Source organism: Hyperolius riggenbachi, chromosome 6, assembly GCF_040937935.1.
Source record: "Hyperolius riggenbachi isolate aHypRig1 chromosome 6, aHypRig1.pri, whole genome shotgun sequence".
Classification (NCBI taxonomy): Eukaryota; Metazoa; Chordata; class Amphibia; order Anura; family Hyperoliidae; genus Hyperolius; species Hyperolius riggenbachi.
In genome coordinates this window covers 149,159,829-149,174,730 of record NC_090651.1, presented here as the reverse complement: position 1 = coordinate 149,174,730, position 14,902 = coordinate 149,159,829, and the positions used below count along the sequence as shown (strand labels likewise).

General features: G+C 43.9%; 1 protein-coding gene across 3 annotated transcripts in view; it reads right to left on the bottom strand.

The window, feature by feature from the left end:
• The window catches only part of PTPRC (protein tyrosine phosphatase receptor type C), a 414,848-nt gene that overhangs the window by 112,577 nt on the left and 287,369 nt on the right, over positions 1–14,902 (bottom strand). For all 3 annotated transcript variants that reach the window (XM_068240076.1, XM_068240078.1, XM_068240079.1), the window contains one exon: positions 8,635–8,802. In XM_068240076.1, coding sequence (XP_068096177.1) covers positions 8,635–8,802 — 168 coding nt within the window. The remainder of the gene's footprint in view (positions 1–8,634; positions 8,803–14,902) is intronic.

Below are 14,902 nucleotides of genomic sequence, written 5' to 3'. Positions count from 1 at the left end.
GAGAAGCAGCAACGATGTACATCTGAATCAGTCTAAAGGTGGCCACTAACGATCCAATTTCTAGTGAAAAATCGTTTGAGTGAACAGATAATTCTGATCGGAAGAGAAAAATCGTTCACTACACCATCAACAAACCAATTTTTGCTTCCTATCTATCATCACCAACAAGAGAATCCACATTTTGATTTGACAAAAATCCAAATGGACGACTAGTTTTATAATTATTTGTAATCGATTGTGCCCATCAATGAAGATTATTTAAAACCAATCCGATCAGAATTTCTGATTGCTCAAATGATTTTTCGCTAGGAATTGGACAGTTAGTGACCACCTTAAACCAACGTTTCTCAAACCTGTCCTCGTGACTCCCAAACTGTGCATGTTTTGCAGGCAACCTCAACTATTGTACAGGTTGGGTAATTAGTGTGTCAGGTAGGTGGATTCCACGTAGCTGGGATACTATTTACACCACCTGTGCATAAGTGAGGTTGCCTGCAAAATGTGCACTGTTGGGGAGTCATGAGGACAGGTTTGAGAAACACTGATCTAAACAATCCTGATCAGCACCTGGATTTCTGGGCACCTCTAATTTAGGGATTGTCTTAAAGGTCAACTGAAGTGAGAGGGATATGGAAGCTGCCATATTTATTTCCTTTTAACCAATACCTGTTGCCTGGCAGTCCTGGTGATCCTCTGCCTCTAATACGTTTACCCATAGACGCTGAACAGGCATGCAGCAGATTGGGTGTTTTTGACATTATTGTCAGATCTGACAAGATAAGCAGTATGCTTGTTTCGTGTGTGCTTCACTTCTGCAAACTAATAGACCAGCATGGCTGCCAGGCAACTGGTTTTGTTTAACCTCCTTGGCGGTTAATTTTTTTTTCCTAATTAAAAAAATCCTTTTTTTTTTTTATTTTTTTTTTTTGTTTCATGTAAAGCTACCAGAGTGGTAGCTACATGAAACACCACTAGAGGGCGCATGTGGCCCTCTAGTCCGATCGTCGCCGGCATCTATAGCAAACAGGGGAACGCGTATATAACGCGTTCCCCTGTTTGGCTTCTCCTGTCGCCATGGCGACGATCGGGATGACGTCATGGACGTCAGCCGACGTCCTGACGTCAGGCAGACCCGATCCAGCCCATAGCGCTGCCCGGAACTCATTGATCCGGGCAGCGCAGGGCTCTGGCGGGGGCCCTCTTCAGCCGCTGCGTGCGGCCGATCGCCGCAGAGCGGCGGCGATCAAGCTGTGCGCGCGGCTAGCAAAGTGCTGGCTGCGCGCACAGCAATTTACAGGACACAAATCGCCCCACCAGGGGCTGAGATCTCCCCCTGCGCGGCATAGCCCGAGCTCAGCTCGGGCTTACCGCCAGGGAGGTTAAAAGGAAATAAATATGGTAGCCTCCATATCCCTTTCATTATAGCTGTCCTTTAAACTTCAAATGACAATCAGGAGTAGGGATGCTCATTCGGATTCCGCAGAAATGCAATTTCCGAAATTCCGATCGGAAATTGCATTTCCGCATCGGAATGCGGAAATTGGTTATGCAAGTGCGTTAGGCGGATTTCCACCGGAAATCGCAGAAATTTCCGCCGGAAATTGCGGAACTTCCGCCCGACTTTAACATCGATTTTCTCAAAAACTATAAGGTCTATTTGAAAACTTTTTTTGCATCTTGTTCACAAGATTCAGTTAAATAACCCCTAAAAATTTGGTGTTTCTAGGACTTACGGGGGCTTTGCTATTAACCGCTAAATTCTGCGGATTTTTACTGTAATGTAAAATGCAAAAAATCTGCATCTGCCTATTGCATCTGCCTATTGTCTGCATTTACATTACAGTAAAAATCCGCCGACTTTAACGGTTAATAGCAAAGCCCCTGTACATCCTAGAAACACCAAATTTTCAGGGTTTATTAAACAGAATCTTCTGAACAAGATGCAAAAAACGTTTTCAAAAAGACCATATAGTTTTTGAGAAAATCTATGTTAAAGTCGGGCAGAATTTCCGCGATTTCCGGTGGAAATTCCGCATTGGTATGCGGAAATTGGTAGCGGAAGGCGGAATCGGTATTTGGCAATGGCGGAATCGGAAATTGGCATTTCCGACCATCCCTAATCAGGAGGCATAAAACTGATCCTGTTCGTTGTCTCTGCCCGTGGGTCGTGGCTAGTTACTGATTTGGCCTTTGTGGGAAGATTCAACTATTTTTTGTTGTATATAAAAATTGAGCCAGTCAGTTTGAGCTTTAGTGACTGTTGTTTACAGCAGTGGAGATCATTGCAGTAGGTTATAGAAGGGGGCAACATCACCACAGATCCCATCTGTAACTTTCTTTAGGAACAGAACATTCTTCTGATCTACTATACATCCATTTCAGTATTGTTTAGGGACCAGAAATTTTTTTTATTGCATGTCTTTGAATTTATTTGCATGCCTTTGAACCTCTGTGTGGATAGGAGTTTTTATTTCAAGTACAGTATACTTTACTAGGTTAGGAAGCAAGAAAGAAAGACAGGTGACAGGAATGGTTTGCAGCACATCACATTCATTTCTAGGTGTTGACTCGCCCTCTAAATTTCCCGGAACACAGTCACATTGTTCATTCATCTGTAGGGTGTGCTGGAAAAATTTGACCAAAGAAGGCATTTGACCAATGCAGTCTACAGGACCATCCATCAAACCTTTCTAGCTGATTATGTGAGGATGAAGCGGATCCCGAGAGGCTATCGCATTGGTTTGCGGTCTACCCTACTAACCCAGGACCGACTGTTTGTTACCCGCTTTTTTGAAATATTGAATAAAGGTTCGTTGGATGTAATGGTTTTAACCATTGAACGACTGGTGGTGCACATCGCAGCCCTCACAAAGGAGGTGGAAAAAATTAACCAGGAGATCAGAGACATTTTAGAGTCTGATGACTGCAATGAAATGGTGGATCGCATAAATAGAAAGCTTGCAAGCATCAAAAAGGAGTCACTCACCAGGAAGGAACTAAAGAAACTGCGTGATGCAGAGAATTATAGGTTGTCCCAGGTGTATTCGTGGAAAGTGGAGAGACGCTGGTGCCGACAACCACAACCGGAAGAGGGAGCTGGTGACCCCGGAAGTGAATCGGCAGCAGGAGCGGTTCACAGGAAACCTCCGGTTGGAAGACGTCACAAGTGGCAGAAACATTATCCGCGTGGAAGAGCTGGGGGACCGAGTGGAAGTGGAACGGTTAGTGGAACCCAGGAGGACTCCTCGTCAGGTTCCGCCGGAGCAGCACAAGGACGTGGCCGAGAGGATTTTTGGCAATCAGGGGACTCCTTCTACCCCGCAGCCGGAGGCTCAGGCACAGTAAGCGCCCAAGGGGACAAAACATACCCACGCAAGAATCCTCGCCACCCTATCCTGAGGGACCAATATCCAAAGAGAGGACAGCAGGGGGCGAGGTAAGCAATTTGGTGGTGAATTTGTCACAGTACTGTCTAACCAAAATAGAAATGTCGGTATTACAGAAGGGTTTAGGTTTTGTGCCTGCCTCCCGGAACAATAAATTTGAATGGGAGGTTGACTTCTTCATATTTGTGCGGAGTTTTAAATTGAAGGTCCATTTCAGGGATAATTGCGAGACTGGTTTACAGAACTCTGAAAAGGGTTTATACAAAAAAAGTACCTGGACTCCTGACGTGAAATGTAATGCCATTGATACCTTTGAGTCTGTTGTACTTAGTGAGGTGAAGAAGGTTTTTGAGAATGTGAAAGAGAAGAAGTATAGAGATAATTTGTCATCAAATGAAAGGCATGCTTAGAAAAATGTATCTAAGAACAAAGATGTGTATACCACCAAGGCAGACAAAGGTGGTGCAATTGTGGTTTTAGATCGGTCTGCCTATGTGGCAGAAGCTGAGAGACAGTTGGCTGTCCAGGGGCATTATAGGATGTGTGATTTCAACCCGACTTGGGAAATTAAAAAGAAGGTCGACATGATGGTGAATGAAGCCCTCCTGTTAGGGACCATTGACAAATCTATTGCCAACTTTCTCGTGACAGAGTATCCACAGGTACCTGAGTTGTACCTTTTGCCTAAAATACACAAAAGCCTGATCGAGCCCCCGGGACGTCCAATTGTCTCCAGTGTGAATTCCGTGTTGTATCCTATGTCTAAATATGTGGATTCTTTTCTGCAGCCATTGGCTTTAAAAATTTCCACATGTTTGAAAGATACGACTGACTTGCTGGTCAGACTCAATGCCATGGAGAATGTACCTGATGATCTATTGCTATGCACTCTGAACGTACAGAGCTTGTTCACGTCCATCCCCCATGCTGAAGGGATGGCGTGTATTGAAACCAAGCTGCATCACAATAAAATTTACTTTGTATTGGATTGCCTTGAAATGGCCTTAAGACAGAATTATTTCCAGTTTGGGGATAAATATTATGTTCAGACCCAGGGGACGAGCATGGGATCACCGGTTGCTCCGTCCTTTGCAAATTTGTTTTTGACCGATATTGAGGATCGTATGTTTATCCACAATACAAAGTATGAGCAGCAGCTCTTTGGGTATTTCAGATTTGTGGACGACGTTTTGATATTTTGGTGCGGCACAGAGTCGTCCTTCAGAATGATGGTTGATGAGGCTAATCAAATGCATCCAACCATAAAATTCACTGCAGAATGCTCTGAGGTGAGCATTGATTATCTGGATGTAACTATATCCAAAAAAGAGGGACGATTCTGGACAAAACTGTTTAGGAAACCGACGGAAAGGAATAATTTATTACGCATGGATAGTTTCCATGATGAGCGATTGAAAAAGAGTATCCCAAAAGGTAAATTTTTGCGGGCACATCGCATTGCATCGACGGATGCTGAGTACCATGAAGCTGCTGGTCGTTTGATTGACAATTTTCTAGCAAAGGGTTTTGAACTTTCTAGTTTGGTCAGGGTGAGTGAAGAGGTCGCTACCATTGAACGGGAGTCCCTGTTGAGGCCCAAGGGGAAAGAGAGGAGGGGCAGAGGCAGGATCCCTTTTGTTCTCCACTATGGGCATTTGTCCAGGAGAATAAGGGGGATTGTCTGCAAGTTTTGGCCCATTTTACAAAAAGATGCATGGGTATGGGAGGTTGTTTAGAGAGTATGCCCTGTTTGCATATAGGAGAGGCAGGACCATTGCCAATCATGTGTGCAAACGAGTTTTGGATAAACAGCCTGTATTGCAGGGTCGGAGGGGGAACCATCCCTGTTATTCGTGCAATTGCTGTTCTGGGATTATTCGTGGTGAATATCTGTCCCATCCCCATACGGGTCAGAGGGTACCAGTGAGAGGTAGCTATAATTGTGACACAACACATGTGATTTACGCACTGAAATGCCCCTGCGGACTGGTTTACGTAGGGGAGACAACCCGTAATGTGAAGGTGCGCATTCAGGAACACAAACGGAGCATTGCAGAAGTTCCCAAAAATCTGGAGAAAGGAATTGAGAAGCAGAATGTCCTTGTAGGCCGGCATTTTGTCCTGGCTGGACATTCTGCTTCTCAGCTGAGATGGATGGTATTAGACACTGCCCGCCCCCCCTCTTCAAAGAGGGGGTGATAGAGAAAAGGTGTTGCTCCGTAGAGAAGTGGAGTGGATAAGGAAATTAGATTGTGTGAGCCCAAGGGGCCTCAATGAGTATGTAAGTTACAAATGTTTTCTGTGATTTATATCAGGAAGGAATAAATTGGGATGGAAAATGCTGCACAATTATTGATGACCCCTCCACAAATCATTGCAGGGTAGACGGTATAGTAGTTCCCTGTATAGGAATATAAGATTTTGTATATAATGACTATGTGTGATTATGTAATGATGCACTTGGGTGGGGCTACCTGTATGGGTGGTCCTTTATAAGGGAAGGAAGTGTTGTGGGTGGTACACTTGAGGAAGGGTCAGGTGACCCGTAACATGTATGTGTCCTTGCTCACAATAAAACAAACGGAAGTTTGAAGCCTGTGGAGTGCCTTTTCCTTATTGGTTGTGGAGTCTACAGGACTTGAATGATTTGCTGCTGTATTTCAATACTGTAATATCTTCCTTTGCAGACATTTTAAAAACTCCTGTTCCCCCTTAAGTAGACATACCGTATATACTCGCATATAAGCCGACCCACATATAAGCTGAGGTACCCACTTTTACCTCAGAAACCAGGAAAAATTGTTTGACTCACATATAAGCCTCCCCCCTAAATAGAAATAGCCAGATGTGCCCCCAGTATGAGGCAGCCCCCTCCCTATAACCAAATGTGCGCTTACTACAGAACTGCTGTGCTGCTGAGCAGTGCCAGTGTGACAGTTAGTGTGCACTAGTGTCTTCTTCTCTGCTGTCTGACTGTCACTCGGCACGTGGCACTTGGCAGGCGGCACATGCCAAGTGCCACCTGCCACGTGCCAAGTACAAAGTGCCACTGCCAAGTGCCACGTCTGGCAGGCTCCTGGCAGACGTTACACCTGCTGCTGCTGCATTGCCCTGCTCCTGCTGCATTTGCTGCTCCCACCGCCAGGGTGCCACAGGCCACTGCTGCTGTGCTGATACCACCTCTATTTAACCCAAAACACAATTACTGCGTAATTTTTGGGAGGTGTCTGGGCTGAAAACTGTCATGTCCCAGATGTGCGGCTGGACTTTGGACACAATGGGCTTGATTCACAAAGCCGTGCAAACTGTTTAGCACGGGTGTGCTAAACAGTTAGCACGTGAAGTGCTGTTCGCGGACTTTTGCGCGCGCAAAGTGGCGCGATTCGCACGATCGCAGACTATTGCGTGCGCAATTTGCAAATTGCGCGCGCAAAAGTCCGCGATCGCGCAAATCGCGGCACTTTGCGTGCGCAAAAGTCCGCGAACGGCACTTCACGTGCTAACTGTTTAGCACGCACGTGCTAAACAGTTTTCACGGCTTTGTAAATCAAGCCCAATGTGGGCTGCACAGCCGCTGTCTGGAACCTAGTCCTGATGTCAATTGACAGCCATTTTTTTTTGGGGGGGGGGGGATTTTAAGTCCCCACATCATCAATTTGTGTTTCCCTTTAAAAAAAACATGATGCTACATGCCTCATTTACCCTAAAAAAAACGTTTTAAAAGCAATTTAAAGCCCACATCCGGTTTTCTATCTGGATATCCGAATCCGGGTGGATATCTCGGATTCTGGGTTCGGATATCCGATTCGGATTCCAAAAGTGCAAGCTCGGATATCCGATTCGGATCAGATATCTGGGTATCCGGATCCAAATTCAATTCGGATTTTGAAAAGGGGTATCTGAGCAGCACTGATTAGTAGCAAAGAAAATAATCTCATATTTACATTTTTGATATACAGTATATCTTTTTCTTATAACATTGCATAATTCTCTGCCACACTCTGTATTTTATGCTGGGTACACACGATACATTTTTCTGCTCTATTTTTCATCCGATCGTTTTTTCTGCTCGATTCTACGCTTGATTCTGCGATTCTCTTATCTTCAGCTTTTTTTTCTTATATTTTTTCCATTCACTTCTATGAGAAAAAAACGATCGGAAGGAATATCGGACATGTCGGAAATTATCTATCGAACCCATCTATTGAGCGGATAAATGAATGGTGTGTACCCAGCATGAAACTAAAGCACAAGTAGAAATTTTCAACTTCCCAGGAGTAGAAATGTTATCTAAATCTGTCTCTGTTTCTTTGATGTATAAATACTCCAGAAAGCAACAATCAAATAGGTTGTGAAGCTCAGATAAGATCTTGGCCCCGTTCACACCTATAATCGCAAAACGCCGGCGATTACCATCGGCGTTTTTGCAGGAGTGATTTTCCCGCGATTAACGCGGAAAAATCACTGGACACCGGTGGTTTTGGAGCGATCGCAATTAGCGAGCTTTGCAAATTGCTGCCAAACCGCTGCATGCAGCACGTTTGCAGTTATCGCTAACCGCAAATGCAGCAGTGAGAACACTGGCACTTGCTACAATGTGTAGCGGTTTTTGCAAAACCGCTAGCGGTTTGCCATCAGCGGGAATTGCGCGATTCTCGCTCAGGTGTGAATGGGCCCTTAGCTCTTTTGTATAGAATTTCAGTGTTACCCTGCCCAACCCTGTCCTCAAGACCCACCAACAGTGCATGTTTTGCAGAACACACAAACATGCACAGGTGAGGTAATTAGTGTCTTAGCAGAGCTGATTACCTACCTCTGTGGATTTCCACAAAACATGCACTGTTGGTGGGCCTTGAGGACAGGGTTGGGAAACACTGGAGATAACAACTGAAGTTTCTTAACTCTTGTACTGGAAACAATATCTGTGCTGCTAATGTTGTATTTCTTAGCTGTACTACACATACAAATCATTATATCATAAGTTTATTTTCACTTCAGATTGCTTTTAAAGAAGACATTATAGTACTGATACTCATGTTGGATAATGTACTGGTTAGTGGCTTTGCCTCTGACACAAGAGACCAGGGTTTGAATCTCAGCTCTTCCTGTTCAGTAGGAGATCTTGGGCAAGACTCCCCAACACTGCTACCGCCTATAGAGCACGTCCTAGTGGTTGCAGCTCTGGTGCTTTGAGTCCACTAGGAGAAAAGCGCAAAATAAATGTTCTAACATGCTGATGCTGACTTACTTGCTGAGTTGGTACGGTTGTTGTATATTTTGTAATTTCCATAAATGTTATCTTCACCATCTTTATTGTATGCTTTAACTGTGATAATGTAACTTGTAAAAGGACACAGGCCTTCACACGTGTGTGTCAGGACAGGTTTTTCTTCCTTATAATCGTATTTATGAAGAGCTGGAAGCAGAACGCAGGTGCATGTTGGTTAGCAAAATGATCTTCAATATTTCCTGTTCTTAAATATAGTGCACTCTTTGCATTTGTGTCATTTTACCTTCTGATGCAAAATGAAAAGTGTATTAAAAGAATACAGTATAATATTAGTTTGATAGCAAAATTGCCATTTTGATTTAAAGGAAAACTGAGCTGAAACTAGTACCATTATTTATACTTAAAGGGGCAGTTTAGTGAAAATTATTATTTTCCATTAATCACATATCAGTTATTTAATAAGGAGAGCGTACATTTCTCCATAGACCATGTGTTTAAAAAAAAGTAGATGATAACACTATTTCTGCTTTTTAAGACAGCTGAGCTGCATCATTAGCATGCTAAGCGAAGGATTTCACTGATAGTAGCAGACACTCCAGCTGATTTATAACGGCTGGCTCACTCACTACAGAGAGCGTGCTGTTCTCACATGTAACTAGCTAAGTAAATAGATAAAACAGGCTGCTAATTAGTTACTTACTTAGCAGCCTGTTTGTTTATTTACTTACATAGTTACATAGTTACATAGTTATTTTGGTTGAAAAAAGACATACGTCCATCGAGTTCAACCAATACAAAGTACATCTCCAGCCCGTCCCCCACATACCCCTGTTGATCCAGAGGAAAGCGAAAAAAACCCCACAAGGCATGGTCCAATTAGCCCCAAAAGGGAAAAATTCCTTCCTGACTCCAGATGGCAATCAGATATCCCTGGATCAACATCATTAGGCATAACCTAGTAATTGTAGCCATGGATGTCTTTCAACGCAAGGAAAGCATCTAAGCCCCCTTTAAATGCAGGTATAGAGTTTGCCATAACGACTTCCTGTGGCAATGCATTCCACATCTTAATCACTCTTACTGTAAAGAACCCTTTCCTAAATAAATGGCTAAAACGTTTTTCCTCCATGCGCATCTCATGTCCTCTAGTCCTTTGAGAAGGCCTAGGGACAAAAAGCTCATCCGCCAAGCTATTATATTGCCCTCTGATGTATTTATACATGTTAATTAGATCTCCTCTAAGGCGTCTTTTCTATAGACTAAATAAACCCAGTTTATCTAACCTTTCTTGGTAAGCGAGACCTTCCATCCCACGTATCAATTTTGTAGCTCGTCTCTGTACCTGCTCTAAAACTGCAATATCTTTTTTGTAATGTGGTGCCCAGAACTGAATTCCATATTCCAGTTGTGGCCTTACTAGAGAGTTAAACAGGGGCAATATTATGCTAGCATCTCGAGTTTTTATTTCCCTTTTAATGCATCCCAAAATTTTGTTCGCTTTAGCTGCAGCGGCTTGGCATTGAGTATGATTATTTAACTTGTTGTCGATGAGTACTCCTAAGTCCTTCTCCAAGTTTGATGTTCCCAACTGTATCGCATTTATTTTGTATGGTGCTAGACCATTGGTACGACCAAAATGCATGACTTTACATTTGTCAACATTGAATTTCATCTGCCATGTATGTGCCCATATAGCCATCCTATCCAGATCCTGTTGCAATATGACACTATCTTCCTGAGAGTTGATGATTCTGCACAATTTTGTATCATCTGCAAAAATAGCAACATTGCTCACTACTGCATCTACTAGGTCATTAATAAATAAATTGAAGAGCACTGGACCCAGTACAGACCCCTGTGGGACCCCACTGCTAACAGTCTCCCATTTTGAGTACGATCCATTGACCACAACTCTTTGTTTTCTGTCCATTAGCCAGTTCCCTATCCATGCACACAAACTCTTCCCCAGTCCTTGCATCAACAACTTTTGCACCAGACTTCTGTGGGGAACAGTGTCGAAGGCCTTTGCAAAGTCCAAGTATATCACATCTACAGCATTCCCAATATCCATATTAGCATTCACTACCTCATAAAAGCTGAGCATGTTAGTCAAACAGGACCTGTCTTTAGTAAACCCACGTTGATGCTGAGAAATAAGATTATTTTCTACTATGAAGTCATGTATAGTATCTCTTAGTAACCCCTCAAATAGTTTGCATACAACTGATGTTAAGCTTACAGGTCTATAATTTCCTGGATCAGATTGTTTGCCCTTCTTAAATAATGGGAAAACGTGGGCTGTACGCCAATCCACTGGGACTCTGCTAGTTGCAAGAGAGTCACAAAAGATAAGATAAAGGGGCTTAGCTATAACTGAACTTAATTCTCTTAGGACCCGAGGATGCATGCCATCCGGGCCAGGTGCCTTGTCTATTTTTAATTTATTTAGTCTTGCCTTTACTTCTTCCTGCGTTAAGTATTTAATATTACAGTTAGAAGATTTAGACTCTTCTGCCTCTGTAATTTGCAACAGTGATGTTTCCTTTGTGAAGACAGAAGCAAAGAAAGCATTTAATAACTCTGCCTTACCTTGGTCATCCACCATTGAGTTCCCACCCTCATCCTTTAGGATTCCTATACAGTCAACCTTTCTTTTTTTAGAGTTGATGTACTTGTAAAACTTTTTTGGGTTAGATTTGATATCCCTAGCGATTTGATTTTCAGCTTCGATCTTTGCCAGCCTAATTTCTTTTTTACAATTTTTATTGCACTCCTTATAATTGCTTAGTGCAGCCTCAGTCCCCTCCTGTTTTAGGACCTTATAGGCATTCTTTTTCCTCTTCATTTTATCCCTAACCTTTCTATTCATCCATAGAGGCCTTTTTTTATTCCTAGACATTTTGTTTCCATATGGGATATACATACTACAATATTGATTGAGAATACTTAGCTAGTTACATGTGAGAACAGCATGGCTCTCTGTAGTGAGTGAGTCAGCCATTATAAATCAGCTGGAGTGTCTGCTACTATCAGTGAAGTCCGTTGCTTAGCATGCTAATGACGCCGCTCAGCTGTCTTAAAAAAAAAGTAGATGATAACACTATTTCTGCTTTTTAACACAAGGTCTATGGAGAAATGTATGCTCTCCTTATTAAATAACTGATATGTGATTAATGGAAAATAATAATTTTCACTAAACTGCCCCTTTAACTTGGGCTTTCTCCAGCCCCCTGTAAGCCATGGGTTCCCTCACTGTCCCCCAAGGCTGCTTTCTTGCTCCGCTGTCAGCTGCCTGTGGCCGGGAGCATTCTGCACCTGCGCATTTACAATCTTAGCAAACTGCGAATGCGCAGAATGCTCCCGGCCATGGGAGCTCTGCATGCGCAGTGGAGCGCAAATGGGCCAGTTTGAAAATTAACTAGCAGTCCAAGGTCGGCTAGCACACCAAAAGTAATTTGTAGGAGTCTTTATTCCTTAATACATGTGTCAACATGAGATTTGAGATATGTTTTGGGTCCACGGCGAGTCCCCTTTATCAGAAAGTGCAGACGTATGTCTGCACATTCTGATAAAGGGGGACCCTCCATGGCCACAAAACAATTGTCAAATCTCGCATTGACACATGTACTAAGGAATAAAGACTACTGCAAATTACTTTTGGTGTGCTAGCCGACCTTGGACTGCTAGTTAATTTTCCAAATTTTCCGCAGCTCATTTTTCCTACCCTGAGCTCAGGTTGGGGTTACCACCAGGGAGGTTAAAGAGACAGCTCTTAAAACTAGTGTTGGTTTTCAAATTTGGCATAGCCCATCCGAAACACCTGAATACCCCTGTTCGACTGCTACTGTTAAGCACTGAATACAGACAGGGTTAGGAGTAAACTGCTATGCAAGTCACGTTGCATTTCAACGTGACTCCGATAATTCCTCCTTCCGGTTTGGTAGGAGGAAGCAAACAAGCAGATCAGCACCCTTTCTGCAGTTCAGGAAAGAGAGATGCCGGGAGATTTCCTTCAACAGTCCTTATCACATGATCGTTATTCAGTTTGCTCTAATGGTGAATGATGCTCAAGTGGTAGTGTTGTGCAATTACATTTACAATTTTCACCATGACTTTCATGATGAGAATAGGAATGCCAATAACCTAAAATACCCTCAGTTTGAACCTTAACCTCCCAATGCAATCTTGGTGGCAATACCATCTTGACACTAACAACTACAGGATGATGAAAAAGATTTTACTTGTTCGTTTGTTTGAATTTGTTAATTAAATGAGAAAATTTTTCTGGATTTATTAAAAAAACAAAACAAAAACAAAACAAAAAACAAAGTCAAATTTTACATAAACAAAGTTTGATGCTAATTAAAAAGAAAGCATTACTTTAGATAATGAGGCTTGAAAATATAGATTATAATGTGCATGTAAAGTATTCATATTTCAGGAAACTTGTTTAATTGATATTAAACATCATCATTGCATTGATCATCTCTACAATACACAGATGGATTGCAAATACATAATCCATGATGGTCACTGGTGCCATGCGTTGTGCCGGTAGTGACAGGCTGTCCCTAGAGCTAAAGATCCGGGGCTTTAGCCCTGAATCCCCGCCCACTGTGCCCCATACGTCAGGGCAGGTTTATCTGTCAGTGCAGCGGGCAGGCAGCTCTCACTCATCTGCTACAGGCTCCTGAAATGTGTCCTTGTGTGTTTAGAATCAGCCGGCTTCTTACTACTTCCTGTTTCTTCTGCACCTCACGTGATTATGTGAGGTGCAGAAGAACGGACGGGCAGAGATCAGCCGGCTGTTGCTGAAAACAGAGACACATCATGAGAGCCTGTGGAAGATGAGTGAGAAACTCCAGCATGCGTTTCTTCCCTGCATTATAATCACTCTCCTCTCCTGCTGGAGAGTCAGCGCTGCAGCAGAGCTTGCTGAGAACTTTGTGACTACCCGGGTGCCTTCCACACACAGAACTGCACCACCTAGCTGGAGAGGAGGTCATGTGAATACACTGGCAGACCCTCCTTCCCCTGTGAGCCCTCTATCACAGAGGCCATCCAGTGCAACTGCTGCTTCCAGGCCTGAGGCACCTGAGGGGTTACCTGTCATTACTGCCACAGGACAGGACAGGACACATGCAGTTCAACTGTCCTAAGTGGGGGCTGACACTACCAGCACCTGGACCACTAGTACCTCACCCATGGCAGATGCAACCAGCCAGCGAACCACAGCCTGGATCATCACCTTCTGTCCTGTTTGTCTGCAGAAAGGAAATCCGCAACTGAAACAAGCAGCAACATCCTGTTAGAGTGAACAACCAGATCATCACCAGTTTCGGAGACAACCGGAGCAGACATCACCTTGGTTCACTCCCACCTTGTTCCAAAGGAGAGTGTCAGCTTCAACCAATCCCTTGCCTTTACTGGGGTGGAGGGCACCCTTTTGCACATAGCCAAAGTGAGAGTGAAACTTGACTGGGGGTGGGGGTTCAAGAAAGGTTTGTTGGTGTTGTGGACGATCTCCCAGTCACTGTTTTGATCGGGGACCGATTTGGGCAAGCTTGTGTTCTATTATGAACGTACCGCTATTGCCTCAACGCTCATGGAAGGAGATGGACTCTTTACCCACTAGAGTTGGGCCGAACGGTTCGCCTGCGCACGGTTCCATGCGAACTTCCGTGGTTCGCGTTCGCATCCCGCAAGCGAACGTTTTCGGAAGTTCGGTTCGCCCCATAATGCACCATGGAGGGTCAACTTTGACCCTCTACATCACAGTCAGCAGGCCCAGTGTAGCCAATTAGGCTACACTAGCCCCTGGAGCCCCACCCCCCTTATATAAGGCAGGCAGCGGCGGCCATTACAGTCACTCGTGTGCCTGCCTGCATTAGTGAGAGTAGGGCGAGCTGCTGCACTGTCTCTCATAGGGAAAGATTAGTTAGGCTTAGCTTGTTCCTGGCTGCATACCTGTTCTGTGAACCCACCACTGCATACCTGTACTGTGTTTGTGAACCCGCCACTGCATACCTGTACTGTGAACCCACCACTGCATACCTGTTCTGTGAACCCACCACTGCATACCTGTTCTGTGAACCCACCACTGCATACCTGTTCAGTGAACCCGCCACTGCATACCTGTTCTGTTCAGTGAACCCGCCACTGCATACCTGTTCTGTTCAGTGAACCCGCCACTGCATACCTGTTCTGTTCAGTGAACAGTTTGGTGTGTCAGTGTGAAGCAGTACCTTAATTACACTACCTGATTGATGTATACACATGCAAGATG